The sequence below is a fragment of the Genypterus blacodes genome, unplaced genomic scaffold (genome assembly GCF_046128005.1).
Source record: "Genypterus blacodes isolate CSIRO-AG114 ecotype Tasmania unplaced genomic scaffold, CSIRO-AGI_Gbla_v1 ptg000421l_1, whole genome shotgun sequence".
Classification (NCBI taxonomy): Eukaryota; Metazoa; Chordata; class Actinopteri; order Ophidiiformes; family Ophidiidae; genus Genypterus; species Genypterus blacodes.
In genome coordinates this window covers 50,693-66,501 of record NW_027467193.1, presented here as the reverse complement: position 1 = coordinate 66,501, position 15,809 = coordinate 50,693, and the positions used below count along the sequence as shown (strand labels likewise).

Genomic DNA, 15,809 nt, shown 5'->3' with positions numbered 1-15,809 from the left:
ACACTGATGTTGTGGAATTAAAGCCGAGCTGATTCAAAGCGTCTGTGCAGGTTTAATGAGCCGATCAGAACATCTGGACCTGATCAGAACATCTGGACCTGATCAGAACACCTGGGCCTGATCAAGATCGTTGTCGGTGCCTCAGTGAGACGAGTCCCAGTCCACGCTGTGACCAATCACAGCACAGTGGGCGGAGTCCTGACATGTAAACACACAAACGTCACCCCAGCAAAGTTTAGCTCCATGTTTAGTGTTTATTAAAATAGTTCATCTGCAAACGATGCGAGTTAAAAACCTTTCACAGCTGGGCGCCTACACAGTAAGCAACAAGGAGACTCCGCCTCTTCCTCTGCTGGGACACCAACACGTACACCGGGACTCCGACCTGTCACTCCTGTTTAGACCTCACGCAGAGCGGGGGAGGGGCTGTGTCCACACACACACACACACACACACACACACACACACACCAGCCCAGACTTTCACTCTCTGGAGCGACCGCATTTATCTGAGTTGCATGCGATGTCCCAATATTTACACTTTGGACGCAGGTGTGTGCTGCGTGAGGGGGCGGGGCTTGTATGTGCTGCGTGAGACGGGCGGGGCTTGAATGTGCTGTGTGTAGGGGGGCGGGGCCTTACGTGCTGCGTGTAGGGGGCGGGGCCTTATGTGCTGCGTGAGGGGGCGGGGCCTTACGTGCTACGTGAGGGGGCGGGGCCTGTAATGCTGCGTGAAGGGGTGGGGGATGCACGTGCTGCGTGAGGGGGCGAGGCCTGTACGTGCTGTGTGAGGGGGGCGAGGCCTGTACATGCTGTGTGAGGGGGCGGGGCCTGTACGTGCTGCGTGAGGGGGTGGGGCCTGTACATGCTGTGTGAGGGGGCGAGGCCTGTACATGCTGTGTGAGGGGGCGGGGCCTGTACGTGCTGCGTGAGGGGGTGGGGCCTGTACATGCTGTGTGAGGGGGCGAGGCCTGTACATGCTGTGTGAGGGGGCGGGGTCTTGTACGTGTTGGTGGTCCAGAAGTCAGCTGGTCAGCAGAGCTCACACACACTCTGCTAGGACCAAACGCTCTCCTTCTCCCTCTCTGGAGCCGTTTGGTCGAACACCACAGATCCTCTGAGCTTTGATGTTTGGTTCGGCCTAAAGAATCTTTAAAGGCAGCAGGAAGTCGTTTACATTTACCCTCAACTTCAAAACAAACCTTCAAACAAACAAACATCTCATCTTCTGTTCCAAAGGTTGGAGCGCCAGGGGCTGCGGCAGAGCGTTGTCATGGTAACACGCAGACGGACGTGACCGCATGTGTCCGGCTCCTCCGCTCTACGAGATGACAGCGTTAGAGCGCCGTCTCCCCGCCAGGTTGTCCACGCTGAGGGAGCGCCTCAGGGACGCCTGGGACACGGCCTTGTGTCTGTCCTCACACAGCCTGGAGATCGCCTGGACACACACACACACACACACACACACACACACACACACACACACAGGAAGAAGAAAAGACTGAAGCCTGTGAGAGAGTGTGTGTGTGTGAGAGTGAGTGAGAGTGATAGTGTGAGTGAGTGAGTGAGAGTGTGTGAGAGTGAGAGTGTGTGTGTGTGAGAGTGTGTGATAGTGTGTGTATGTGAGTGTGAGTGACAGTGTGTGCGTGAGAGTGAGAGTGTGTGATACTGTGTGTATGTGAGAGTGTGTGTGAGTGTGAGTGTGTGAGAGTGAGAGTGTGTGATAGTGTGTGTATGTGAGTGTGAGTGAGAGTGTGTGCGTGAGAGTGAGAGTGTGTGATAGTGTGTGTATGTGAGAGTGTGTGTGAGTGTGAGTGTGTGTGTGTGAGAGTGAGAGAGTGTGAGTGAGTGAGTGAGTGAGTGAGTGAGTGAGTGAGTGTGTGTGTGTGTGAGAGTTAGAGAGTGTGAGTGAGTGAGTGAGTGAGTGAGTGAGTGTGTGTGTGTGTGTCACTCTGAAGAGCCTGGTGTCTCTGTTTAGGTTAAACCTGAGTGACAGAGGAAGAGAGAGAGCGGTGTGGTCACCTCTAGTTTCTGTGCCCTCTGGTTGTCGAGGGGCTCCAGAGGGAAGTTCAGGTTGCTGTCGTCGGCCAGCTGCCGCAGGTCAAAGTAATATTTGGCGTAGACGCTGGCGGGCACGTTGATGTTAAACTGGAGAAGCTCCAGGAAGTGACGCTCCATCTCGTTCCTGCAGGAGAAGCAAACATCTGAGTGAGCTCACCTCTTGGTCGTCACGACACACACACACACACACACACACACACACACACACACACACACACACACACACACACACACACACACACACACACACACACACACACACACACACACACACACACACACACACACACACACACACACACACACACACACACACACACACACACACACACACACACACACACACACACACACACACACACACACACACACACACACACACACACACACACACACACACACAGAAGGGGAGGTGGTCCCTAAGGAGACAGCATCCAGGAGGCTTTGTTGGTCAGCAAAGGTGCTGAGTGTGTGTGTGTGTGTGTGTCTGTGTGTGTGTGATGTCTGGTCTCCCAGGGCAACTAATGGAGTGGGCGAGAGCCGGGGCAATTATGTAGAAGCAGTGAGAGCACTTGAGACCCTCCATCTCTTTCTCCCTCTCCTCTCTAGCCTTCTTCCATCCCTCCATCCAGACCCGCCCGGGCGCACAAAGACACTTCAGTGGCAGCAACGCAAACAGAGCAGAGAGGGTAGAGGTTAGACGAGTATGAGAGAGAGAGACAGAGAGCGAGAGAGAGAGAGTGAGAGAGTGATGGGGGCTCACAGATGCAGGCGGTGTACATCTCTCTTCTCCCAACCACAAAGAAGACGAGGCACTTCAACCTCTTTCGTTCACACACACACACACACACACACACACACACACACACACACACACACACACACACACACACACACACACACACACACACACACACACACACACACACACACACACACACACACACACACACACACACACACACACACACACACACACACACACACACACACACACACACACACACACACACACACACACACACACACACACACACACCAGGAGAGCAGCAGAGAGGATGAAGCTGGTGGTGTTAGTGCTCCTCTTCTTCCTCCTCTTTCTGCTTCTAGTGCATCTTTGTGGTTACTCATTTGGAGTCTGAGTGTGAAACATGCGTCAACAAACAACTGACATGACACACACAAACACACACACACTCACATGTCCTCCACAGTGATGTCTTTGAGGATCTGGCAGTAGTCCACGTTCCAGACGGCCTGGTCGTCCCAGACTTTGGAGGCCAACAAGATGGCTCCCAGGACGACACGCTTCCAGTTGGCCGGGCAGATGTCCAGCTCTGCGTAGGTCAGCAGGCGCTCCAGGTACACCTACAGGGAGACACACTGATGGGTCCCACCTCACAGAAGGTCCCCCCTCACTGAAGGTCCCCCCTCACAGAACGTCCCACCTCACAGAAGGTCCCACCTCACAGAAGGTCCCCCATCACTGAAGGTCCCCCCTCACTGAAGGTCCCCCCTCACAGAAGGTCCCCCCTCACAGAAGGTCCCCCCTCACAGAAGGTCCCCCCTCACTGAAGGCCCCCCCCCACAGAAGGCTCTAAGTTGGAGGTCTGAATATCTGACCCAGACAACTCGGTTCTGTCTGTCTGCAGTCAGACCTTCGTCCCATCTGTGCGACTCTACTGCCCTCTGGTGACCGACTGATGGAACATCACAACATGGATCTGTCAGCTGAGCCTGAGTGACCACAGCTGGACAGCAACATGCGTTTACATCAGTGTGTGTGTGTGTGTGTGTGTGTGTGTGTGTGTGTGTGTGTGTGTGTGTGTGTGTGTGTGTGTGTGTGTGTGTGTGTGTGTGTGTGTGGATTGCATGTTTTTCAGCAGCAGAACCTGAAGACTAGACCCAGAGGTGGCGCCCCCCTCAGGCGAGGACACGCCAGCTCACCAGTGTGACGATGGCGCACTCTGCAGTCAGCTGAGCGGCACTGAACAGAGTTCTGACAAAGCGGTAGATGAGTTTGTGTTCTGGGTCTGTGCGGGCGTAGTCCACAGGCACGGGCTCCCTCTGTGAGACACACACACACACACACACACACACAGTGATTACTACACTCTCTTTCCCTGACATGGTCTTAGTGGTGACACACACACACACACACGTTCTCCTCTGTACTCACTGATAAAGGGTGCAGCTTCTCATCAAAGATGTCCAGTGATCGGCCAGAGTCCCTAAAACAGAAGAAGAAGAAACACACTGATGAGGACATTTCAGGCAGCATGACGGTGTGACTGACGCTGCAGTGTGACTGACGGTGAACACACACACACACCTGTTCTTGATGTGGTAGTAAACGGCTAAGGTGACGCTGGAGGAAGAGAAGGGAACAAAATCACTTTATACATCTTTACACAGGGAAACATCAACAAAACAAATCCAACAAGGCCGCAGAGCTACAGCTGTGTGAGAGAGAGAGAGAGAGAGTGTGTGAGTGAGAGAGTGAGTGAGTGAGTGAGTGAGTGAGTGAGTGAGAGAGTGAGTGAGTGAGTGAGTGAGTGAGTGAGTGAGTGAGAGAGAGAGGAGAGTGTGTGAGTGAGAGAGAGAGTGTGTGAGTGAGAGTGAGTGAGTGAGTGAGTGAGTGAGTGAGTGAGTGACTGACTGAGTGAGAGAGAGAGTGTGTGAGAGAGAGAGAGAGGAGAGTGTGTGAGTGAGAGAGAGAGTGTGTGAGTGAGTGAGAGAGGGAGTGTGTGAGTGAGTGAGAGAGAGTGTGTGAGTGAGTGAGTGAGAGTGAGTGAGTGAGTGAGTGAGTGAGAGTGAGAGAGGGAGTGTGTGAGTGAGTGAGAGAGAGTGTGTGAGTGAGTGAGTGAGTGAGTGAGTGAGTGAGTGAGTGAGTGAGTGAGTGAGAGTGAGAGTGAGAGTGAGAGAGTGAGTGAGTGAGTGAGTGAGTGAGTGAGTGAGTGAGTGAGTGAGTGAGTGAGAGTGAGAGAGTGTGTGAGCTCACCATTTGATTGTGCTCTTGAGGTTGGGCTGGCTGACGGTGCTGTCGTCGATGAAGATGGTGGAACAGGAGCTGTATTTCTTTGACAGAGGACCAGGAGACGCCTGGAGACGCAACAACAACATCATCATCATCATCAACCGCCTGAGCCATGGAGCCTCCAGGGACTCGACTGTGTCTCCTACATGATGGATCCTGTGTGTGTGAAGCAGCATACTTACATGACTGATGTGGTTCATGTGGTTGCTTTTCCTTTTGTCTCGCACTGGAAGAGAGACAACACAGTAAGTAAGTCAACTTCTTCTTCTACTGTCTCATCCAGGCACTGCTCTGTTAGGTTTGCTCACCGTCTGTCTGGGACTTGCTGAGAAAGATAGTGCTGGCTCGGGCGTGGTCCGACGGGTTGGACTCCAAGGCCAACTCTGAGGAAGAACAGAGAGTGTAAGCGTGACAGGACAAGGTCATTCAAGGTCACCTTCACTCAGGATCCTGTGTGTCTGTTATTAGGAGACTTAGCACATTGACAGATTTCACATTTTGATTCAAACTTTCACACGAGTCAAACCAAAGTAAAGTTTATCAGTGTGAACGCAAGAATAGGGGTCTCCTAGCAACGGTCACAGTCTGGCTTCCTCAGATGACACAGAAATAAAATCATCAGCTGCTTTCACTCCTCGGGCTCTAACTTAAGACACCAAAACACATCACACACACAAAGCCACCGTGTTGGAGACCATTTGAATGTGTGTGTGTGTGTGTGTGTGTGTGTTGCGTTCTCTTGTAGTTCCCTTGTTGCGCAGTAGGGGGCGCGTGGCCTCCAGGTGAGCCTGTCAGTCATCACAGGGCAGGTGGTGTTTACCGGAAGAGGCTCGCCGTCAGCTGGAGCGCGTGCGGTGTGTGTCGCAGCATTGAAGCGCCGAATTGTTTGCATGCAGACTCTGAATCCGCGCCAGTGAGCCGAGACCCGGAACAGCAGAACCTCAGAACCGGACAGCGGAGAAGCTTTGGGACCGGCGGAGCCGCGACGGAGACCGAGCACCGGACAAGTGACGGCGCCCTGAGGTGTGTGTGTGTGTGTTTTCAGACTTTGTTGTGATATTGCGGGTCGTTAAAGCGCAGGTACATCATGGGGGCGGGGCCTAATGTAGATGACAGTAAGTCTGTAAGTTAAAATGACTAACAAAGATCCTGAAGGTGAGGAAAACTACGAACTACAAATAAAGCTCAATCGATCGATCTGTGCTGTGTGGAGTTTGCCTGTGGTGCTCGACTGAATTTAAGGGAACCTCACTGAACAGCCAGCTGTTACCAGGCCTGACCTCAGCTGACCCCACCAGGTCACCAGGTCTCTGGTTGGAGTCCTACCAGCTTCCAGCTCCTGTAGCATCATGGGAGACAGGGAGCAGGCTGTGATCTACCAGGTAAAGGATGCTGAAGAAGAGGCAGCAGTGTTTCTGGTCAAGGCTCCTACAGAGAGGAGGCTTCACCAAACGCCTCAGCAGCAGAGGAACACAGGGCTGAAGATGAAGATGTGACAGCTGCTGTTCCTGCTCTTCAGGTGTTGAGAGCAGAAGAGCAGCTGCTGGTTCTGAACCAGTATGAGTGTGTGAAGATGGACCCAATGTGCCACAGAGAAATATCTGTATCACTACAGACATCTGACATTGTGTGTTATTCACACACGCACACCCAAACTGAGTGACGGGCGGCCACAGGCGGCTGCCCAACTGTGGGCCACAGTTGGCTGGGTGTGTCAGGAGCTTTACAGCTTTAAAAGAGAGTCTGTGTGTGTGTGTGTGTGTGTGTGTGTGTGTGTGTGTGTGTGTGTGTGTGTGTGTGTGTGTGTGTGTGTGTGTGTGTGTGTGTGTGTGTGTGTGTGTGTGTGTGTGTGTGTGTGTGTGTGTGCGTGTGTGTGTGCAGCTGCTGTGTAGGTTAAGCTGGATACCCGGGATAGAGGGGAGATTCATGGAGCTCTTACACCAAGCCCAGCATTCCAGACTAAAATAGGGCGGTGATTCCAGAGATCCAGGGGTCTGCTTTCTCTCATGGTCCACTCTTACACACCAGAGTTTAGGGTGTGTGAACATAGTGAACTAGAGACTCGTCTATTCAGCCACTGCATCAAAATCTGAAGACCTGGCAGTGTGACACCAGGCCTGGTTCCTCCTCTGGCTGCTGCTGCTGAGGCTCAGCTGAGGCTCAGCCCAGGGACACACAGCTCTCCCTTACAGACTAGATTCTATTTTACATTTCTGGAAAATGCTTTGAGATTTGGGGTTCAATTGAAGTAAAACCTCCCTGAGGAAAGTGAGTGAGTGTGTCTCCTGTCTGCACTCTTTGTGTGTGTTATCCTAAACACTGATGGCTCAAACGTCCGTGGCTCATATCCAAACCTTCTTTACATCTTTGTGTGCCCAGCAGTGAAAGTCACACTGGTTGAAGACATCCACTTCTGTGTGCAGCCGCTGGCATATTTCTCATTCCACATGGATGGAAGATCCATGTCATATCTTCAGACAGTGGCAAGTGTTGTCCAGTGACAACGGCTCATAGGAGAGAACTGAATGTAATTATGGATGTGAAGGCCTGGATTCATGAGAAGACCAGCTAGAGCCAGGATAACAATGAGACAGTGTCTTTAGTGCTGCTGTGGTTGTGAATTACAATCAGCTATGTCCACTGAGACAGTGACTGGATGAAGCTCAGCCTCCTCCTCCTCCTCAGCAGCAGCAGGCCATGGATCTGACATCTCTGAGGCCACAGACCTGCTTTGGTCTGAGCGATGGTCCAGCATGTAGACCAGGCCAAAGTAAAGACATGTAGATGATGTGATTGTATGAGGTTGACTGGGCTCAGACACAGTTAGCACCCAGGACTTCAAACCATACTAACGTGTCAGAAAGTTTAGTACCGACAGAAACTATACCGTCATCTGAAACATCCTTAGGAGGGCAGAGAGACGTTAGTAAACACGATAATAACCCTGTTAGGACCTTCAGAGGGACCTGCAGGTCTGGGGTTTGGCTCAGGGACCACAGCCTGAGGAGCTGGAACCCCCGGTGCAGGTCACCGCAGGTCGGTCACTCACCGTCTGGGACCTCCCTGTCGCTGATGTGCTGCAGGTACGGCCCCGTGGTGTCGTCACTGCCGTCGGTGCTGCTCGGCACGTCCTCCAGCCGCTCCGCAGCCTGTCTCGTCGGTAGCTTTGGGCTTTCCTCCTCCGCAGGGACGCAGCAGGACAGCGTATTCCCCATCCCGGAGCAGCGCTAGTGGAACACTATTACGGTCAAATCCGGTGTAGTGCAGTGGTCCGGCCCCGGCCACAACCACCATCAGCCGGGCGAGGACGCTCACTCCCCCCGCGGAGCGCTGCGGCTAACGGGCAGCGGCGGCGGCGGCTAGCATACAGGAGCTCGCTGATTCATTCATTCAGCCCAGGAAGCTAGCTAGCGGCTCTGCAACTTTTTGAACTATTCATTCATTCCGCTTTGTGCTGTTGTGTAAACAGCGCAGACTCCACAGTTAACACATTATTACGACAAATTCAAGTCAGTGAACTTTACAAGACTTTAAAAGCCAAACCAGGAGCCGCCCTCTTCCACTCGGGTCGGGTTTTCGCCAAATCTATCCCGAGGCTTCTGCGGCCTCTGGAGACTGCAACACCGAAACGATGGAGTAGAGTCCAACAACTGGACCAAAATGTCTGCGAGTGTAAATAGTGACGTTTCCCCCGGATTGTTCCTCTGACGACGACCGCGGTTTGTAGTTACAAGTGGCCCTCTACTCTAGTTTGAGTTGGGACCAGAAGTTCCGCCATCCGTGCCGGCTGCTGGGAGTCAACAACGCTTCTCGCTACGGCGGTCAAGCCCCGCCTATTTATGAAATCTGCTCACTGCCATTGGTTGAATATTGACAACATGAACGTAATGCGTCTGGTGATTGGCTGAGCGACCTCTCCGTCAGAGAAGGTTTAAACCGTCGATGTGTTGTGTACAGCGCTATTTTCGCTTCTACGCCCTTTTTAGAAAGTGAAAGCTGAAGCCGCCTCCTATTGGACAATAGACCTGTCAATCAACGTAACCCGCCCCGTTTCAACAATACTAAATAGAATTTTAGTCAGAAATGATCCAAAAACTAAAACAGGAATATATGATTGTAATGTGTCTAATAATAGTAACGACAAAATACAAAATATTGTATAAAAACACAGTAATGGAATAGAAATTGGACAGTCAGTGATATTTTATTATATCTGACCAATAAATGAAATGAATTATCAAAAATTAAAACACGAAAACCTTTGAGAGCAGTTTATTGCGACATAGTGTTTTCAAAAGACTGGCACAATGTAAAACAGCACTATTTCAATTGGCTGGTGGTTATAAGATGATAATGTTGAAAGGTTCATGTATAGTTTGGTGAAGTTGTTTACAGTAGGTAGTTTATACAATAATGACATCTTTAATTGATAACTTGTAAAAGTGGCAATATATAAACTCATCACTTCAAAAGTTATAAAAATGTTATCAATACTCTTCTAGAAATTCTATACGTACTTACACACATCATGTTCCATGCACAAATGAAGAAGTGAAGAATGGCACAGACATTAAAACAGAACACGTCAAATCAACAAGTATAAAGTATTACTTGTTTTTCCAGCACCGACACTGTAGCCAAGAATTACAAGTGGAGGAAATGATCCATTTCAAATTAAATACATTTTTAAAAACCATACAAATATCAACAACTGTCAAGTGGTGAGGAATGTTCTGTTTCGTCTGATTCCATCTTAGTTTCCATGATCTGATTTACTCCTGTACAGTTGTGTAACGACATTATGATGCATTAAGTATGTTTGGCTTATTTAGCAAACCCTGTAGAGTCTTAAAAAGTCATGTTTGCAGTTGAATTAGCTCTCATGTGCCACCTGGAAAGGAAGGAAGGAAGGAAGGGACGACTCATTTGTGAAGATATGACATCCTGACAAACCTGTAAACAACAAACAACACCTCCACAACAGGAGGCTTGGATTAAGAAAAAACATACAGAGTAACATTTTCATTATTAGAGAAGGAAGCGATCTCAGCTGGGACAGACGTGAGCGTGCAGAGTACACACATATTTAAAAAAGCTTGTATCTGTAGTACAATCAAATGGAGTCAAATGGAATGGAACACGTCGGTGGTTTTGTGCTTTTAGTGGATGACTTTGAAGGTAGAGAAAGGCTTTGAAGCCACCTTCCTCTTCCTCTCTCTGCAGTGATGGCACAAAGACGACAGGACCCCCCCCCCCCCCTCCCCCCTCCCCCGCCCAGAGTGACCTCCCTATAAAAACAAACATCCAGTCGATCCTAAACAGATACGAGGACGAGTACATCACTCAAATATACAACATCTCAGACGAAGGCCGGTTCCTGTACACGTAGCTGCCATGACTGATCGGCCTACAGGCTGAATGATCTATTATACAACCATGTATGTCACACGTATGCAAAGTGAGAACATTTCTCATCATATCAAAGAAACAGAAGTACATGAGGTCTACACATGCTGTAGAGTTTTTACACAATCATATAAAAATAAACAGACTTCTACATTCTAACAGTCCCGTCAGCTCATTCCTGGTAAGAGCAGCTTATTAAACCATCTGCTACAGATTCAAACGCTTCTGTAACCTCATCGGACAACATCTGTTTACCAGAGAACCCCACGTCAGACACAAACCATACAAAAGACGTGAGTGTGTATCAAAATCAAGCAGACTTGGCCAGGAGTTCACCTGTGATGGAGCAGAAGGAGAGCGATGGTTTCAGCTTCCTCCTGCTGCGCTCATCTTAAAGGGCCACACCAGTCTGACGTACCGGCTGGGTCTGGTCTCAGGGGACGGATCCTTGGCGTTCAGTCGCCTGTCAAGTCCTAGAGAGCTGCTGTGCAAGTCGGATGGAATTTGGGGACAAAGGGGCGAGGCCACCTTGTGATGGAGCACCAGATCGTTTCAGCAGAGCGGTGCCTCAGTGCGCTTGATCTAAAGTGTGTGTGGGAGCGTGGGAGGGCGGAGGAAACGCCTCACCAGGGCTCAAACTGGGTGTGTAACCTTCTCACCGCTACTTTGCACACCGGCAACATGACTTGTCTGGAAGGAAGAGACGTGAGTGAGTGATGTCAGCACTCTGTCTACCTGTGTAACAACACACACACACGCTAACTTTCACCTCTCCAGTCTGGACACATTGGTTTACAATTAGCTGCACTTTAAAACTGGATTAAGGAAGTAAATAGATTTTCATGTCTAACCCGTGTGTACAGTCCAGTGTGAGTCACAGGTGATGATCAGGTGTGTGTGTGTGTGTGTGTGTCTGGGGGAGTACTGAGCCCCCTGCTGGTGAGGGCGTCTCCTCCTCCTCCTCCTCCTCCTCAATCAGGTGAGGAGATGAAGCCTCCTGCAGATCTCTGAGGCGTGTAGAGGAACACGTGTGTCACATGTTGCCCCTTTCAGTGTAGTGATATGACAGAAAGATGTCCTGCTACATTTCAATGTATTATAGACACATTGTGAAGAAGATGATGAAGAGGATGAGGGCGACTTCATCAGACAGACGTCCGTTGCTAAGTGGGGAAGTGCGTTAGGAGTGGAAGGGGAGGAGTTACTCAGACTTATGGCAGTAGAGGTCTTTAAGGGCTTTGAGTTCCTCAATCAGGGTCTTGTTTTGGTTCTCCAGGACCGCCACCCGGTTCTCCAGACACTTGACGTACTCCTTCTTCTTCCTGCGACACTCACGGGCCGCCTCTCTGTAGGAACGACAGGAAACAAACTAGAAACCAGGCTCCTTTCTCCCTAACATTCATGTGGGAGCGCTCCTCTGACAGGAAGCAAACCTGCGCCCCCTACTGGACACACACACACACACACACACACACACACACACACACACACACACACACACACAGCCCTTCTGTCTGCACCTGTTCTTCATGAGGCGGACCTCCCTCTTGCGGGTCACCTCCTCTGTGGCCCCCTGGACGGGCAGAGCCGGGGAGGAGGCCATGACCACGCCCGAGGCCATGGTGCTGGTGGGCGCCGCTCGGATCTGGTAGGCCTGGACATCGCCGGAGGCAGCTGGGCAGAAAACGGCGGTGTAAATGTAACATCCTCTCTGCTGCGGCAGGAGCAGCTGCACACACTCAGCATCCAGGCCTCTTACCCTGAACCACCACCTGGTTACTGGGGACCAGGATCTGCTGCCCGTCGCTGGTCTGTGCGTACTGGAGGATGGTGGCCCCGGGCTGGGTCGCCGCGTTGGTCATGGTCAGAGTCTGGATGCCCTGGACGCCGTCTGTACCGTTATTAGCCAGCTGGATGGCCCCGCCCTGCGTGATTGCGACTGTGTGTGTGTGTGTGTGTTTAAAGCAGGGAGATAAGAAAGGAGGTGGAGACTGAAAGACTGAACCTGACACAGAGCAGCAGCACGTGTCGGTCTGAGCTCAGAGCCGCTCTCTTACTGTACTGGCCGCTGCTGGTTTGATAGATGGGCGTGGGGACGGTGACCGTGGTGATGGCGGTCGCGGCGACGGCAGAGGCATCATCCTCCGCCTTCTCCTCCTCGATACGAGGGACGCCCGGCGCGTCAGACGACAGGTCGTTCAGGATCTTCCTGTTGGCGCCCCCACACGCACACACACACACACACACACACAGTGACGGGGTTAACACCAGCTCACACTCCCTCATGGACCGGCAAGCACACAGAGGCCACGCCCCCACCTGTAGGAGGGCCGTCGGGACAGGATCTCCCTCCTCTTCTGACAGTCGGTCACACTGTCCACAGACTCCTGGGAGTCCTCGCTCTCTGCTATGGTGGAAATCTGGACCCATGGACGGGAAGACAGACTTCATACAGCAGATGAATGTGTGTGTCAGGTAGTCTGTGTGTGTGTGTGTGTGTGTGTGTCTGACCTGCACAGTCTGGACCTGTGGTGACTGGATGACAGAGGGCTGAGCAGCCTGGATGACGCCGTGGACCTGGACCGTCTGACCGTTGGGGAGTTGCACCAGCGTCACTGTGGGACCCGTTGCAGAGATGTGCCCTGTCGCCATGGTTACCTGTGAGTTTAGACAAGATATGTCCAGCTGAGACGTGCATAGCAACACCCGGCTGTGCGCACAATGAAGGGTCGCTGCACTTCTCTCAGCTCGTCACTTCTGCCTAGAACGTAAAGCGAGGAAAGCTCGCTGACGTGTTTGTGCTTCTTCTCCTCTCAGGTCTGCAGGTCTCTGATGGACCCTTATGGATCCACGAACACCTGTGAGAGCCTCTAAAGCTCCTCTACATGAAGAGAGCAGGCTAGTGTCAGAACATGAAGAGTTGAATCATGTATAAATCACATCACTGCTAGTTTGATGACATCACTACTGTTTATTTCAGAAACGTTAAGAGTCTGACACAGGAACACCTGACCTTTGACCCTGAACCCTCTGTGTTGTCATGGATTGTAACTCTGACCTTCATGGTGTGCTATAGTATAATAATGTGACGAGGTGTTAGCCTCATTATAGCTTCATCCAGTTGAGCTTTTATTGTGGAGGGCAGAGCTTCTATCTTTGTGCTGAAGAAGAAACAACCACATGGATCCATAAGGGCCCACTAGAGACCTGCAGAGCTGAAGAGAAGAAGAACATCTACAGGATCCTTCAAGAATCCAAAGTGACTGATGGATTCCAGGGAGGAGAACCTGTAGCCTTCATGCTAATGGGCTCACCTGAGCCAGGGTGGCCAGCTGTGCCTGGGTGATCTGATGGCTCTCCATCTCAGCAGGCTCCGCCCCCTGCTGAACCTCCACTGCTGACTCCATCCTCATTGGCTGAGCTGAGGACCAACACACTCTGTTACACAACCTCCATGTTGATCTCATCATTCCACTCAGACTCAGATTGTGACTCAGGTGCTGGGTGGAAGCTGAGCCTGGGACCTTCTCCCACCACACACACTGATGCCTTCAGGCCCTCTCTGTTGTTTACAGTGTTTAGCTGAACGTTTGGAGTTGAAATTTGTTGTCCTGTCTCAAAAAACAACAATTTTTAAACTTTGATTATTAATTTATTGGTTTAATTAAATAAGAACAGTGCAGTTTAAATGTCAGCAGGTAAAGAGATGTGATGCACATGGAAAGAGTTTCAAAGAAGCAAAGAAAACAAAGAAGAAGATAATGTAAGCTGAGCTAAATCCTGTAATGGTGTACACACACTATTAACAACATGACAGTGACGTAGTTTGAACATAACTTTCCAAAAATGATTGTTGGGTTAGAGTGTGTAAACTAGGCTCTCTAAAGCTTTAACATGCAGGACAGTGATGCGTTTGATGACACTTTGAACTCAGGCACTTATTTAAGTTTATTATTCCACCAGCACTCTGCATCTGTGTTATGATCGGGTTTGTTTCTAATCCACACACACACACACGCACACACACACACACACACACACACACAGACGCGTTCAGTGTCCGCTGTGTACCGTGTGATCTCACACTGCGTAGCTTCTCTCCGCTGCATGATTGGCTTTACACTTTTCTCCCTCTGCTTTTCAAAAGTCACAGCATGCTGCGTGTGTGACAGCACGGCCACATGGCAGGGAACGCCCCCTCCACACACACACACACACACACACACCGCAGGAAGTTAAACAGGAGTAAAGCCACATTTCAGGCCCTGTTGTTGTTTTTCTATGCGCTCTCTTGGCTTCACGTTTTAGCGGCGCTGACGTAATGCCCGGCTGTGTTAAATGAAGTTGTTGCATGTCATGTCACTAACAGATGAACACAGTGAGTCAGTTAGTGAGTCTGTTAGTGAATCTGTTAATGAGGCCGAATGAAGGGAAAATAAGGCAAAATGCCGCCAATGCTGCGTTCACGGGGCTTGGGGAAATGTGCGCAGAACCTTGGCGCGCGCACGCCTTGCCCCTTCTGCGTTATTTGTCGCTATTTTCCCGCTACGAGTCGCTCGTACTCAAACCTTTCATCGGACTCACGAACCTAACAGACGTTCCCGCTGTTCCCGGAGCGCCGCAGCCCCCCCGTCCCTCCATCCTGCTACAAACACACCGCGGCGCCATGATCTCTTTGTTTCCTCCGGGCCGAACCCGACCAGACCGACACCTCCCACCGCAGAGTCCCGTCCCTGCGAGCCCCGGACGCCGGTGCTTCCTTACCGATACACGCTCCCTTCGTCACTCCCGGGCCTCCGGAGCTCCACTTTTATTCTGGCCGACACGTAAGAGCCCGCGTCAGGCTACACCTCCGCCGCGTCACCGGGAACAACAACACGAAGGTTGGAGAACAGGGGGAGAAAGCGCGCGGCGGACCTGAGCGGAAAAGACCGAAGGGCGGACGGAGAGAGGCGGGAAATGCCGAAGCACGGAACGAGTCGAGACGAACTCTGTGAGGCCGCTGTGAGGTGTGTGTGTGTGTGTGTGTGTGTGTGTGTGTGTGTGTGTGTGTGTGTGTGTGTGTGTGTGTGTGTGTGTGTGTGTGTGTGTTGTACTTGTAAAGATGACACTAAAGTTTAACTTCACCTGTGTTTGCAGAAAATGTATTTTGGCACAAATTGCCCAAAACATATTTCACCATCCAACATGAAAACAGTTTTATTGGACATATTTGGTGGGAAAATCTCCTGTAAAGTCCAAACAAAGGTGTGAACCCAGGTGACGTCGCCTCTGTAGGACACATTCAGTCACATGTCACTAAGATC

At 51.1% G+C, this 15,809-nt stretch overlaps 2 protein-coding genes across 3 annotated transcripts; both read right to left on the bottom strand.

Moving 5' to 3' along the window:
* Window positions 1–1,106: 1,106 nt before the first annotated feature.
* On the bottom strand, window positions 1,107–9,183 carry LOC142989430 (cyclin-Y-like protein 1). The gene is made up of 10 exons (XM_076138949.1): window positions 8,147–9,183; window positions 5,406–5,480; window positions 5,280–5,323; window positions 5,062–5,162; window positions 4,393–4,428; window positions 4,240–4,291; window positions 4,008–4,127; window positions 3,262–3,428; window positions 2,022–2,184; window positions 1,107–1,437 (listed from the first exon to the last, which is right to left on the bottom strand). The coding sequence occupies exons 1-10, from the start codon at window positions 8,310–8,312 to the stop codon at window positions 1,321–1,323; spliced, it is 1,041 nt and encodes a 346-aa protein (XP_075995064.1). The 5' UTR covers window positions 8,313–9,183; the 3' UTR covers window positions 1,107–1,320.
* A 984-nt stretch (window positions 9,184–10,167) lies between these two features.
* On the bottom strand, window positions 10,168–15,769 carry creb1b (cAMP responsive element binding protein 1b). Of its 2 annotated transcripts, XM_076138950.1 has the most exons (8): window positions 15,268–15,769; window positions 13,818–13,924; window positions 13,015–13,161; window positions 12,823–12,923; window positions 12,561–12,712; window positions 12,263–12,442; window positions 12,024–12,177; window positions 10,168–11,849 (listed from the first exon to the last, which is right to left on the bottom strand). In XM_076138950.1, exons 2-8 carry the CDS (start codon window positions 13,914–13,916, stop codon window positions 11,705–11,707), a joined length of 978 nt encoding a protein of 325 aa, XP_075995065.1. In that variant the 5' UTR covers window positions 13,917–13,924; window positions 15,268–15,769; the 3' UTR covers window positions 10,168–11,704. The 2 variants fall into 2 exon arrangements, with proteins under 2 accessions (XP_075995065.1, XP_075995068.1); XM_076138953.1 differs by lacking the exon at window positions 13,818–13,924.
* Between the last annotated feature and the right edge of the window lie 40 nt (window positions 15,770–15,809).

Bases quoted from the DNA above. Each gene is read 5' to 3' on its own strand.
- LOC142989430 (XM_076138949.1), bottom strand. From the start codon at position 8,312: ATGGGGAATACGCTGTCCTGCTGCGTCCCTGCGGAGGAGGAAAGCCCA. The intron at 5,324-5,405 runs GTGAGCAAACCT...TCTCTCTTCCAG, and splicing joins CAGCAAGTCCCAGACAGACG to TGCGAGACAAAAGGAAAAGC. The intron at 3,429-4,007 runs GTGAGCTGGCGT...GTCTCCCTGTAG, and splicing joins AGTGCGCCATCGTCACACTG to GTGTACCTGGAGCGCCTGCT.
- creb1b (XM_076138950.1), bottom strand. From the start codon at position 13,916: ATGAGGATGGAGTCAGCAGTGGAGGTTCAGCAGGGGGCGGAGCCTGCT. The intron at 12,178-12,262 runs GTAAGAGGCCTG...TTTTCTGCCCAG, and splicing joins TAACCAGGTGGTGGTTCAGG to CTGCCTCCGGCGATGTCCAG. The intron at 11,850-12,023 runs GTGCAGACAGAA...TCGTTCCTACAG, and splicing joins GTCCGCCTCATGAAGAACAG to AGAGGCGGCCCGTGAGTGTC.